Below are 13,692 nucleotides of genomic sequence, written 5' to 3' on the forward strand. Positions count from 1 at the left end.
GTGTAATATTGTAGCAAAAGATGGTAGTTTGATTGCAGCTACATCTGCGAAATAAAGGTTTTGTCAGAGTATCTTTTTTTCTGTTTTGTTAAATGTTTAGCTATGGTGTCAAAATTTTTGCTGACAGGTCCCATCTTTCTGAATGGAGAAAGCATTTTGTTAGGACAACTGTGCCTATAAAGATCTCATACTAACAAATACTTTTAATTCTAAACAGGCTCTTAATTTTCACCATTTTTGTGGTTACTGGTAGTTGTTTCATAAGCAGCTTTCTAAAAGGATGGGAATATTTGTGTTTGTAATATTTCAGTCTGTAATCAAAGACATACTGTTTTAGTTATGCATACAGTGTTCCCTGGTGTTTGTTCCCAGCCCCTATTGCTCCGGGAGCTTTCATGGCTTGATTTTTAAAATGGGTGGTAATACATATTGGAAAAACATGTTATTCTTTGCTTCTCTTCCAATTTGTGCAATAGACCTCCAAACTTTCAAGTCAGTGACAGTAGGAATTTAGTAGGATGTAAAGATAAGAGTGTCATATTCATAGAAATGCTAAAACCAGGAATTACTGTTACAAAAGGTGCCAACAAAAAAGCTGTAGCTAAACAACTTGGAAAAACTTGGAAACCTAATAGAATTAAGTTACTTTAAGGAGAATGTGAAAGGTTTTATTTGTATTTTTTTAATCAATGTACATATGCCTGTGATGAAATAAGACAAATATCTTGCTAACTAATTTTTTATTTCATTTATAGGCTATTACAGAATTGCAACGATGACAGTCTGAATGTTGCACTTCCTATGAGAATGCTTGAGGTATTTTCATCTGAGAATACGTATTTGCCTGTTTTACAAGATGTCAGCTATGTGACATCATTAATTGAACAAATTTTGCACTACATGATTCAAAAAGGTGAGTAGTTGGGAAATAATTAAAAATTAAACAAAATGTGTAGTATCTGAAGACCATGTTGTTTAATCATGTTTTTGACGACTATAGACATGAGTTCAGTCCTGCATATGCTGACAGACCTGTGTGTTAGATGGGTGTTTTGCTTGTAATGAGAAGACTGCTTGAAGAATTGGTGTTTGATTTCTTAGGGGATTCTGTTTATAAATTGAATATTTTACTAAGTTACTTATACAGACCTGTACCACAGATTTTGATACTAGGTGGATATTACCTAAGAAAAGTTTTATCACAGTAGCTGTTTACACATACTGTCATCCAGAGCAGGTCTAGGCTTTAGTTGTGTAACAGTTGGACATTATGTTGCAGTACTGTTATCTGTATCTACTAACATTCATTATTACGGTAAATTGGCATTACCTTTTCACCCTCCTAACACTAGAGACACCTTAGCAAAGAGATGGTGACCTAGCTTTTATTTCCCTTGTACCATCATCAGCAAAACTGTTTGCTAGACTGCAATCAGTTGCACCTGTGCAAACATACTGGGAGTTAATGAATTGTGTAGTTATCACCAAAATTATGTGTTGTGTTGAAGACACTCTATTACTCTGAGAACGTGTGAAAAAAATAATTTGGCTTTCTGATACCACAGCTTGAGTTTGCAAAACCTGGGGACAAAACATTATGAAATAAATCATCCAGCTTCACTGGTATAAAACACAAAAAGAACACCTTCCAATTTGTTAGATAATTGGCTGAATAATTCTATGTAAGTTTTAAAGTACATTTAGTGGATTAGGCTATCTTACCCTGTTACTAAGGATTAGGTTTTAACTACTGCATGTTGAAGTCACTATGAGGAAAAAGAATTATTATATTATTATTTTCCTTGCCTATGCCTAGTGAAAACTACTGAAGTATTTGTCTTATTGCTTACTATATTATATCTTCCAGAATGCTTATATTTCTTCTTTGAGCATAATATTTAGTCCTCACAGCCGATACATGAAAGTGTCAGTATGTTAGGTCATTAATTTTAGTGCGAAAATACAGCTTTCTGATCACTTACAATGTAAACAAAAAGAAACAGTTGTATGCAACTACAGATGTTCTGTCTCCTAATAATTTATGATGGTTAATTTGTAAAGAATCTGTAGTCAGCTTTTATTAGTATATGGTTTTGCCTATGGTTTGTTTTCCGTGTGTATCTTGTCAGCATTGCTAAGTTGTTCCTTTGTGGCGATTTCCACTTGTTGCATTGTATGTGAAGTTAGGTAGTCCCTGACAAAGGGTCTTAGACTGGACCTCTCGGTGATGTGATGCTACTTACATATTTACAGTGGTTCCTGCAGTTGTGGAACTTGTATTTTAGGAGTTCATTGAGGAAGAGGAAGTTGATTTAAGAAGAATAAACTCACATGACTCCATTTATACCTTAGTGAGACAAAAATGGATGGCCTTCTACACATGTCTTTATGACTTGGGTGGTAATGCGTTTTATTACTGTCTGAGAGATCCTTGATTTGGAAACAGTAATTGTGTTCCTCAGCTTGCTAAAGCAAGTTCTTTATAGAATTGGAGTGTTCTGCCAGCTGGGCTCTTACCTGTATGATGCAGTCATGTTTTGGAGAAGAGGGAAACTCCATAATTTCTGAAAGGGTGGAAGGACAGGTGTGAAAAACATGACTAGAATCACTTGGAGGAGAACATAATTTTTATAGATCACAGTTTAGAAATATCAAATTACTCACTTCATTGGCAGGAGTGCTCGGGCTTTGAAAACAAAATTGAGTCTGAATGGAGTTATCTTTCTATGATTTTACAAAGTGATGTTTCCAAAGAGGTTGCTGGTATATCCTGTTACTTACGTGAGTGTGACCTAGGCTATTGTAAAAAGTCTTCCTAAGTAAAACTTCATGCAGTGAATTATAAAATTCATTCAATTAATGTTGAGTATATAAGTTGCTTTATACAAAAAAGGAGAAAAATAATAATGCATCCAAAAAGTTATGTTTCTTGTTTGCAGGCTACTACAAGTCGCTTTATTTGTTAATTAACAATAAGCTTCCCTCGAGTATTGAGTATTCTGATGTTTCTCGAGTCCCTATTGCAAAAATACTTCTGGAGAATGTTCTGAAGCCATTGCACTTTACATATAGCTCCTGTCCAGAAGGTGCAAGGTAAATAAAGATACTAGTATGTACTTGTATGCTCTTTTCTAATTGCTCTTCCGGAGTGTCTAACTGTTCTTTTGGTACAGTTTATTGATTTATTTGCAATAGTAATGATTTTTTGGCAATGCTGTACCTCAGTGGAACAGTGTAACTTCAGGTGCCTTTAAGATAAAGGCAACAAAATGCTGAAGACTACAATAAACAGCATAGGGAACAGCAGGTATTGCAATATGCAGGGACATAAGAGTGCAAAAACTTAGATGAGAGCAGAGGTGCAGCTATGGGCAGATGAATTTTAGAGTTAAAAAGAACTTTGTGACAGAGGAGCTGAGGTTTATGGAGAGAAGTCGTAGTTTACAAGCAGAAAGAACCAGGTATGTAGACAGATGGAACAAAAATCAAACTGATAGTATCACATTTAATAGTATTTTGTGTTAAAGTAGTATTTTTTTGGGAAAAAAGGTAATTGTGGTTTTTTAGTATAGTTTTTATTTCAAGATTATGAACAACGGAATAATTATCTGTGAGTTCATGAAAAGTTTAAAGGCTAAAATTACATACAGGATCATCAGGAAAATGATGCAGGAGAAGAAGTTAATTTTTGAGAAATCTGAGAAAGTTAGTTCATCAGGATTAATGGAGCACATCTTTATAGCCATCTTGATGGATGTGTTCAAACTTGCAAATTGATCTACTGTTCTGTGGATATAATGTCTCTATTTTCTATGAAGACAATTTCTCTTCCATTTCAGGCAGCAGATTTTTGCAGCCTTCACAGAGGAGTTTCTGGCAGCACCTTTTACAGATCAGATATTCCATTTCATCATTCCAGCGCTTGCTGATGTGCAGACCATTTTCCCTTACGAACTCTTTCTGAATGCACTATTATTAGCAGAAAGGAGAAGTGATGAAGCCCCATGGCTTTTTTACTTTGTATTAACAGTTGGAGAAACATACTTGGGTAAGAAAGTTTAATAGCAAATTCGTTGTTTTTTCATATTTCATAAAAATCACAGAATGGTTTGGGTTGGAAGGGACCTTAAAGGTCTGCCAGTTCCAGTTTCCAGCCTCCCTGCTATGGGCAGGGACACCCTCCGCTAGACCAGGTTGCTCCAAGCCCTGTCCAACCTGGCCTTGAGCACTGCCAGGGATGAGGCAGCCACAGTGTCTCTGGGCAACCTGTTCCAGTGTCTCATCACCCTCTTAGTAAAGAATTTCTTCATAATACCTAATCTAAATCTCCTCTCTTTCAGTTTAAAACCATTCCCTCCTTTCCTAGTCTTGCATGCCTTTTAAATACATGTTATGTATTTCCACAGTGTGGTTTACTGCCCAACAGAAAGGACAGTTTGGGGATAAAAGTGTTGGAGAGATCTGTTTTAATAGCTAGTCTTACCCTTTTTGGTAAAAAATACACATAAATTTGGTAAGATTTGGCATAATGTGTTTTGCTCAGGTATTTCTGGTAAAATATGCTTTATAGTGCAGTGTGATCTGGCTAACCATCTTCTATTTCAATGTATGTGCTACAGGATCCCTTTCAGAAGAAGGACTTCTTGTGTATTTGAGGGTACTCCAGACTTACCTCTCTCAGCTGCCTGTGTCTGCTTCTGGTACAAATTGTGAAGATGCAAACAGTGATTCTGAAGATGAGGATGAAGAGATCAGTAAAATGACGGCTGCACCAGTAAGCAATACGTAATTTCTTTGAATGAATTTCTATTACAGCATTAGCGAGTATAAGCAAAACATGATCACCATAAGGCCAATATTTTTCTATGTGTAGAAGGGAACATACTTCTAAAAAGATAGATGGCCAAATGGAACTAGTTGCTTACATTAAAAACTAAACCTTTACTGTAATAAGAAATCTTAAAGTACTGATACATTGTCTGCAAAAGCACAGAGCTTTTTATTTAACAAAAAATGTTTAAGCTTCTCTTTAAACTTGTATTTTACAGAAACTATTGTTCTCTGTGTTCTTTAAGTTTGTGATAATACTAAGATGTCGTGAAGCATACACGTGTTTTCATTCTTTTTCTCATGGAAATATTACAAGTTCAACTTGTCTTCACCCTATAGAATTAGCTCTCTTATTTAAATATACCTAGCTAACTACCTTGAAGGCTCTGAAGTAGGGAACAGCTGCTTTCTATAGTAATGTGTAGAGGCTGTATTATAAACATAATCTTTCATGGTAAGCTTCCACCAGTTAAATGAATCTGTGATAACTTTAACCTCCTAACACCTGGATCAAGGCTTGAACAATCAAAGTTGGAGAGTCTCAGAGATTATTTTGCCTTCCCCCACTGAGGTATGAAATCTGGATTTTTGTGTCTTTCGGGCATTCTAAGATTTCTGGTATTTTCTTGGTGAAGTGTTGAAAACAAAAGGCTAGCAACTCTTCTGAGAGACTGTTCCTATAATGCCTACGTACATTTCATTTTAAATGCTACCTTTTACCTGTACGTTTTTAGGTGCAGTGTGTTACTGTTACCACAAAATCTTTACAAAGATAGTGTGAATAAAATACTTTATATGCCAGATACGCACATACCATATGTGATGTAAATATTGGCAGATTCTGCTTGTGGCTTAGAGATACTGGTGATGTTTAAGAGGTGACTAGATACACTTGTCATGCTACCCCAACATGTATTAGCCACTCTAAAGTTTTTTGTTATTTGTTAACTGATGGTTATGAATGCAAAAATATTGTTTGTAAAGGAACTTACAGTAGACATCCATTCCTGGATTTCATGTCCCCTGATGACATGGGGGAAGAGATGACTTAAGGTGGCTCTTGGGTCTGATAATTTTAAGAATGGTACTGGGATATACATATGTGTTTATGTTTTAATTATTGTACAAGAAAACTTTTCTAGCAAAATTCTGAAGTATTTTAATTTTTTAAAAGGGGGATACTTGCTCATTGAAAAGACTTAAAGCACATTTTGCTTTAATATGTTTGTAGGGTGATGGGAGAATATCAGTTCAGTACATAACTGAGGAGTGTCTAAAGAAATTGGACACAAAGCAGCAGACGAATACTCTACTGAATATGGTTTGGAGAGATTCAGCTAGTGAAGAGGTCTTTACCCTGATGGCATCAATCTGCCACACGCTAATGGTACAACACCGAATGATGGTGCCAAAAGTCAGGCAAGTATAAATAATGATGTTGAACTGTAGTACATCTAAAATTGGTTTTATTAGATAGATTTGTTTTAAATACCCTGTGATATTCTGGTGTTTTTTTTTTATCATCAGCTGAAATAAATAATTTCAAATGTAAATAGTAATTCCAGGCAAACCAAAGAATGGATTCTTTCTGGTTTTTATTTTATTTCTTGTTCCTAGTGCCCTCTCTCGAGTAATCACTAAATCCAGAAATGTAAGCTCTTGGTTTGTTTAGTGAGCTGCACATAGGTTAGTTGAGGACTGTGGAACAGGCAGTGATCAGTGTGATCAGAAAATCACACACAAACAGGGATTGCAAAGATTCTTGAAAGGAGTTTATCCATCCTTGTGCTCAGAGGCAGCTTTAAGTGTCGTTGTAGCAGAAGTTTGTGTAGCTTGTGTTTAAAACTTTCAGTGATACGGATTCCACAGTCTCTCTAGCTAGCTGAGCACTGAAACCAGTGTGTTTTCTGCCCTCTGTAATATATAGACAATGTCTCTCTTGCTACAAGTGAAAATGATTCCTAACTGTTGAAAATCACTGTTATTGTTTGGAAAGGGCTTTGACACCTGAGATGGAGATAACACTTGTTAATTTGTACAGCATTCTTTTACAAAGGCTGCAAAACACAAATGTTACTAACAATGGAAGAGGATTTTTGACCTTTTTATTATCAGACTAAGACCCATAAGTATTAACACTGTTTTGGTGCAAGTAGTTTTGAGTGAGTATGTAGTTGCTGGTAATAAAGTAAGTATTTAGGGAATGCTGTAAACATAATTCAAACTGCATTGTAAACAGTGATACAGAAAACTAATTAGGTGCTATCTTAGCCCGATGGTGTTTATAGCTGCTAAAGGAAGTAGGATGTCAGTGAAACTGTGATTGTTCGATTAGGGTAATTACTTCTTTGTAGACTAATTGCATTAGAGCAGGATGTGAGACCTGAAGATCATAGCAGCAGTTGAATTAGAATGCCTGCTTTATTGTGGCAAGTAGTACATTGCCTTGGATAGTAATTACTGAGTTTAAACGCATCACTGATTTGACTTAAAGTTTGCTGGTGAACTGTGTAGAAAGGGTGTTCAGTAAATAAAGAAGTCACACAGAACTTTAATTGTATGAGCATAACATCTGTTTCCTCTAAGAAGCTATATTGGGTCTTCACAATTATTTGTGATAACAGGGTAGTTACACATTGGGTAAATTCAAGAGTTATGAAAGCTCTACTTAACATCTTAGAACAGATAGTAATTTACTAATTTAAAATTTTGAATGCTCTCAAAATAGTTAAATGTATAAATTTTAGAAATAATCAGTAGACATACTAACATTTGTGTCAGTAATACCAATAAAATTACTTTTGTGGTCAATATGAAGTTAATTCAGGTATTTGGTAAGTTCAAGTAGGTATTTAATTACTAGTTCTGGCTTCCAAGTCAATTGTAAGTGCTGGGTTTGCCAGGCATCATCATGTCAGGAGGTGTGAACCTTTTGTCTGTTCTCAGTGCATTTGAGACTTGGCCTAAGTTACCAAGCAGCTATTCTAAACATCATTTTTGAGTGTTTTTCAAAGGATATCTGATGTTTGTTTTACAGGTACTAAATATTGTGCCATTTCAAAAGACAATGAAAAGATCTTTTCATCATTAATTTCCACTTTTTAAATTGCTTGATGATTTTTTTTATTGCCCAAATATTTTGTCAGATTTAGTGATAGTCTTTTGAAAGATGATTCACTTATTTTTGTAACTAACTTTTAAATACACTTTATTCTCAGTAGGAAGTAATCTATTCAATTAAACCATGTAGAAATAGTTAAGCAGAAATAATGTATCTAATATATCTTAAGAGCTCAGAAATACTCTTATATTTTCTTTTTGGAAACATACTGGGTCATACGGTTTAAAAGTTAGAAAAGCTTGTTAGCCTTTTGTTAGACTTTGCTTATTTCACAGAACCACAGAGTAGTTTGGGTTAGAAGGGACCTTTAAAGTTCACCTAGTTCCAGCCCCCCCTACCAGGGGTACCTTCCACTAGACCAGGTTGCTCAAAGCCCTGTCCAGCCTGGCCTTGAGCAGTTCTAGGATGGTGTAGCCACAGCTTCCCCATCCCTGCAGTGTTTAGCCTGGAGTATCCCACGAATATTTAACAGCATTTAAAGCTGTAATAGAAAAAATAATTAAAAACATAAAAGCTGCAAATCTGCAAAGTGAGGTGCTGAATAAAGAAAGTAGTAACTGAAAATAACTTTTCAGTAACTGCGAAGAAAATTAGAGTAAAGTTAACACAGGCTTCAAAAGGAAGGAAACAACAAATACCTCTGTGTTAGTTTTAGTTCTGAGGCTTTTTTGCTAGTTCGGGAAAAAGATGAGAAACTCATAGTATAGACATGTCAGTCTGCTAAAGCTGAATGTTTTTTCTTCTTGTGGTTTCTCAGTACATCTTTGATTCGATGATGGTGATACTGTATGGTGGTAGGAATGCTGGTGTTGCTTCATTAGCTCAGTTATTTCTTTGATTTTGTAACAGAGGCTTAAGAAAGCACAGAACAGGATACCCAGCAGTACACTGTAGTTGTGAACATAGCTCCTTTCTGATTTCTCTGCAGAGGGTGGTGGGTTCCAGAGGTGGGTTACTGTTTTGGAGAGATGCAGTCAAGCCCAGTTAAAGAAAAAAGCCAGAAGACTTGAAAAATTGTTCTAGAATTAGCAAGGCAGATGAGAGGTGTAGAATAATATCTCCATTGTAATGAAGTCACTGGGAATTGTGCTTGTTTCCAGAGGGGCAGGGATTTCGTCTTTTCACTGTAAAGTTGATACATATTATTGAGTACACTTATTAAAAAAAGGAGAAAAAATAAGTCTTGAAGCATAGTTGTCATAAGGAGATTTGAAAGACTTTAGTTTATCAAAACTGTACTTTAAATAAGTAGTAAATTTAGTTCTGCAAAATATTTAGGTGCGTAACTTAATACCACAGAGTTCAGGTCATCACTGTGGCTTACTCTTAGTGGTGGGAACTGTGCTTGTACTATGACTTAAGTAGCTGTCAGCTGTCAGTGCCACAGAGTAGTTGCTAATCTGGATTTAACCATTTCATAGCGACCAGGCATTACTGCTGTTGAATTAACATAGCATCTCTAATCTTAACCTGTGGTTGAGAATTATTTGGAAATTGACATTCTGGTGTAATAGGAGCAAACTGTCTTCATAGGTGTGCTCAAGATACTCAGGCTTTACATGAGGCTGTTCAAGTAATTCTTTAGGGAACATGCTTAAACTGCTGTGCTTATCTCAAAACCAGAACCATTGAGTATGAAGTTTTTACTCTTTTTGTTTCTGCTCTCTGCCCAATACAAAGTGAGGCAAAAAGCATAAAGTAGCCTAGAGAGCGGTATAGTTCATTTAGTGATGGCTTTGCCTGCTGTCTCATACCTGTGACACCTTGCAGTTCTGAAGTGTCAGAATGCACTGCCCTGACAGCAGTGACCTTTCACAGACTGTATGAGCTCCTCTCATTCTAGTGTATTCTCTTCATTAACTTAAATGGTCTCAGTGGGAAACAGGGCCCAATTTATGACCTAGACTGAAAAATCTTGCCTTTAACTAATTAACTTGTAGTGGTGCCTCAGCTAAATTAAGCTTAATGGGTCATTTAATCTGTCCCATTGCGCAAGAGGAATTTGACACTTTTTTAAAAACCAGAGGTGCCCAAAATACTGTTCTGGCAAGTAGACATAAATCATGTGGCCTTTGTGGACAATTAGATACCTACAGAGAGAATCAAGGTTATAAATAAATGATTGTTATGTGCTTACTTTGGGGAGCAGATAATTTAATTTGGTATGATTAAAATAGATGCGTAGCAGAAATCACTGGAGTAAATTTAACTGTCTCGTAGCCTGTGCCTGAGACAGTGTGCCTGTTTACACTTGAAAGGAGCTTATCCTTTTCCGTAGTAGCGAAATGGTTCCTCTGCCAAACTACAGTGTTAGATTTGAAGATTGAACTTTACAGAAAATCTATTAATGAATCCATTATATAAAACCATTTATAATGGTCTCAAAGGAGTTGGTGGTATGCTGTGAGATTTTCAGGAAAATTCAGAACCACTACATGGGAGGGGTAAAACCCCAGGACTTACATTTTAGCAGCTTGGTTTGTTTTTAGAGTACTACAGATACAGAAAATGAAACCCTCAAGTTAGATTATAGTTTGCATAGAAAGAGATAATGTCTAATCTTTTTCATTTCTGGTATTCGAGTGTGTGTGTATTTTCTGTTTGTTTTCTTTAAAGGAAGAAGTGAGCAAGATTATGTGGATATTCAAGCTTTGCATTGACTAATCTCAACACTTTTCGAATTGACAATGCTTTGTCTTCAGGGTGTATAAGCTATCCCTGTAATGCATAATCTGTGAGGTGTAATGGGACAGTTTATATCAGTATCCTGATAGTGTAGTTTATCTGCCAAAGAAAAGGACCTATCGAGGTAGATTTTGACCTATTTTAATTCTCAAAAGTTTTATTGTTTTTAATTCAACATTTTTTTAAGCTTTTTTATTTTATTTTTTCAGTGTGAAGCCAGAAATTTTGAAACTTTTTAGTACAACCAATTTATTGAACTTTTGCAGTGATGCAACTTTCAAAGCCATCCTTGCACTGTGGTGGTGTTTTGTTTTTTTTGAGGGGTGTGGGGGGTGTGTGGGGGGGTGTGTGTTCTCTTTTGGTTACAGTTATTATCTTCTACTTTGAAAGCCAATTTCTGTAGTTGGAGTGGGAGGGTAGTAGGTTGTTTCTGTTGTCATTCCTTTTGCAATGAATTGTATTTCATGTGCATCTAGTGATGTAAACTTTTTGAAACACATGGCCTAATTCTCCTTTCTGTGTTTAGTTTGTAGTTTCATGTTTATTTTCTGGTAACAGTATGGAAAGACTTAGAATTGATGAATTGATCTGCTTCATATTTCATAGGTATTTCATATTGACAAAATGGGTTGTATGATAACATCCTCTACCAAATTTGCATTTTTGTATTTAACCAGATTTTTAAGGAAGGGAAATGTGGAGAGTTGAATACATTCAGCATTTCTGCAATCAGGCCATGAAATATAGCCGTTGTTACAATTGACTGCCTGAATCACGGGTATGGAATAAAAATGGCTAAAACTTAGACAAAGGTTATTATTATAAGCTCTTAAGGTTTGTCTTTTTTTTCCCCTTCATTATTGCTGAATATTGCTAGAATGAAAAAGTGAATTACATTATGATAGGTTCAGTGTCCATAATGTTTGTTCATTGCCACTAAAACTATTACATAATTTCCAGGGATGATTGTAAAATTAACAAGTTTTTACTTGGAAGTCCTATGAGACCTAACGGCACTGTGCCAAATTACTTTTAATTTCAAATATGAGGCTGAAAGTGAAGGTCATGGAGGAGATTTCTCATTTCAGAAACCAAGACATCAGAGCTATCATTCAGATAGTTAAACATTAAAATAGGAATTCTTATTCTAAATTAGCTAGATACAATAAGCCGTTCCTACAGGATAATGCATCATTTCCACCCAAATGACAAAATAATGTGACTTCAGAAGGAAGTAAAATTCCCATGAATCGAATTCAGGTTGGATGTTTTCACAAATTCCACATATTCAAGGGAGAACTTAATTTTACAGTAAAACTTACCTTAAAACTGGCATTAGCTGCAGTTGCTTCAAATCTGACTTGAACTTACTGATGTTCACCAATATACAGCTGCTCTGGAGTATGTGAAGCTTCCAACTCTTTTTAAAAGTACTGATATATGTATTTAAAATCTATGTATTGAAATAAGAGAGGTGATATTTCAACAAAGATCAAGAGATTGCTTGTATTTCATTTCACCTTCTGTATGCCCCCACTCTATTTCCAAAACTCCCCATACCTGTGAAACTCTGTCCTCCCTGTGCAGTGAAGAGTTCTGCCCTTCCTCATTCTGCTTCATCCTTGAACAGTTGCTTGTTTGTGTGACTGGCTTTTGATGAATGTATGAGGTTTTAGAGCCTGAAGAAGAAATAGCTGTATGAGTGCTGGAGAGAGGCTGTGCTTCAGTGAAGGCAGTAGAAAGAGCCTGCAAGGCTTCATCCAGGAAGGGAGGGCCTAGAGGCATATGGCACTATGCAGTATTTGTGAGTGGGCGTGTAGGTTTTCTTGTGTTTTCTGTGTGTTGATGTCTTTAAATGAATTGCTACTTTAAACCATTCTCAAATATTTCTACCTGTTTACTCATATTTTACTTTTTTCCTTAATGAAATGTGCGCTTTCTTTCCTTTTGCCATCTGACACAATTTATCCATGTGGTCTGTAATTAATACTGTTTTTTCAGGCAGCAGTTAGTCTACTTCCCACGTTCCATTTCCCAGCTTCCTCCTGCTTGTACACATGGTCACCAGGAATTTTGGTACTATGAGGCTGTTGATCTCCGAGAGGAGATGTGGGACCTGAGTATCTGTTTTACCTTATTCATTCTAATAGTAGTTATGAGACCTAAGAAAGTAGCATTTAGGGTAACTAACTGAATACAGCTCTTCAGAACTTGAAAAATGACATTTGAGTCAGTCAAATCCTGTTTGTTTTCTCCTAGAAGACATTAATTGTTTCAAATTACGTTTGTCACATCTGTTGCTTTGTGCAGTGGGCAAAATAGGCTAGGGGAGAACTTGTAATTCCAGGATGCTCTTTATTTCTCATTTCTATAAAAAGTTTATCATGTCTGAAATAATACAGTGAAAGTTAGTCCTGTATATAACTGACTTGTGAGCATACACATTTATTTTTACAGCTAAGAACTAAATTTCTGTGTACATATGGATTAGTTTATGTGTAGTACTAGTAGTGTGGTAACTGTCCTGACAGGCATTGTTCCAGTGATGATGTTGTATTTGTGACTGCCAGGCAGAATATACCAGTAAAGTTGCCACATAGTTTAAAATCAGTATTTGCTTCTAGCATAAATGAACTTTGAGGTATTTTATCTACTTTTCACAAAAATTGCTGTATTTGTTAATGTCTGAAGAACCACAGAAATGACCTATTAACTAATTAGTGTGAATTTATAGATTAGAATTTGAAAAAAATCCCAGGTAAATAACTCTGAGTGAATATTATTTTTATTAATGAGTATTTAATTCTCTGGAATACTGCAAATGTGGGTTTATATCATGTGGTTTGTTGCTGAGTTAATGAAAGCTCTGTATTTCAGGTATAAGGATTTATATGCTTGGTTTATTTCGGCTTTTGGGGCTTTCACTAGATTTGAGTAGGGTAAGAGCCTCCATCTTGAAAAAATAAATTATTTTATATTTGAGAAATGTTTGACATATAAGTTATTCTTTTGTGAATAGTCTTTTAGAAGACACAATTTATTTGAATTTCCCTTTG

At 35.6% G+C, this 13,692-nt stretch overlaps 1 protein-coding gene across 1 annotated transcript in view; it reads left to right on the forward strand.

Moving 5' to 3' along the window:
• UBE3C (ubiquitin protein ligase E3C) overlaps positions 1–13,692 on the forward strand; it is a 73,880-nt gene that overhangs the window by 15,382 nt on the left and 44,806 nt on the right. The window contains exons 6-10 of the mRNA XM_061349380.1: positions 756–913; positions 2,940–3,093; positions 3,840–4,048; positions 4,620–4,774; positions 6,062–6,249. Coding sequence (XP_061205364.1) covers positions 756–913; positions 2,940–3,093; positions 3,840–4,048; positions 4,620–4,774; positions 6,062–6,249 — 864 coding nt within the window. The remainder of the gene's footprint in view (positions 1–755; positions 914–2,939; positions 3,094–3,839; positions 4,049–4,619; positions 4,775–6,061; positions 6,250–13,692) is intronic.

This window comes from Neopsephotus bourkii, unplaced genomic scaffold (assembly GCF_033783945.1).
Source record: "Neopsephotus bourkii isolate Nb327-2 ecotype Australia unplaced genomic scaffold, CSIRO-AGI_Nbou_v1 NB_53, whole genome shotgun sequence".
Taxonomy (NCBI): Eukaryota; Metazoa; Chordata; class Aves; order Psittaciformes; family Psittacidae; genus Neopsephotus; species Neopsephotus bourkii.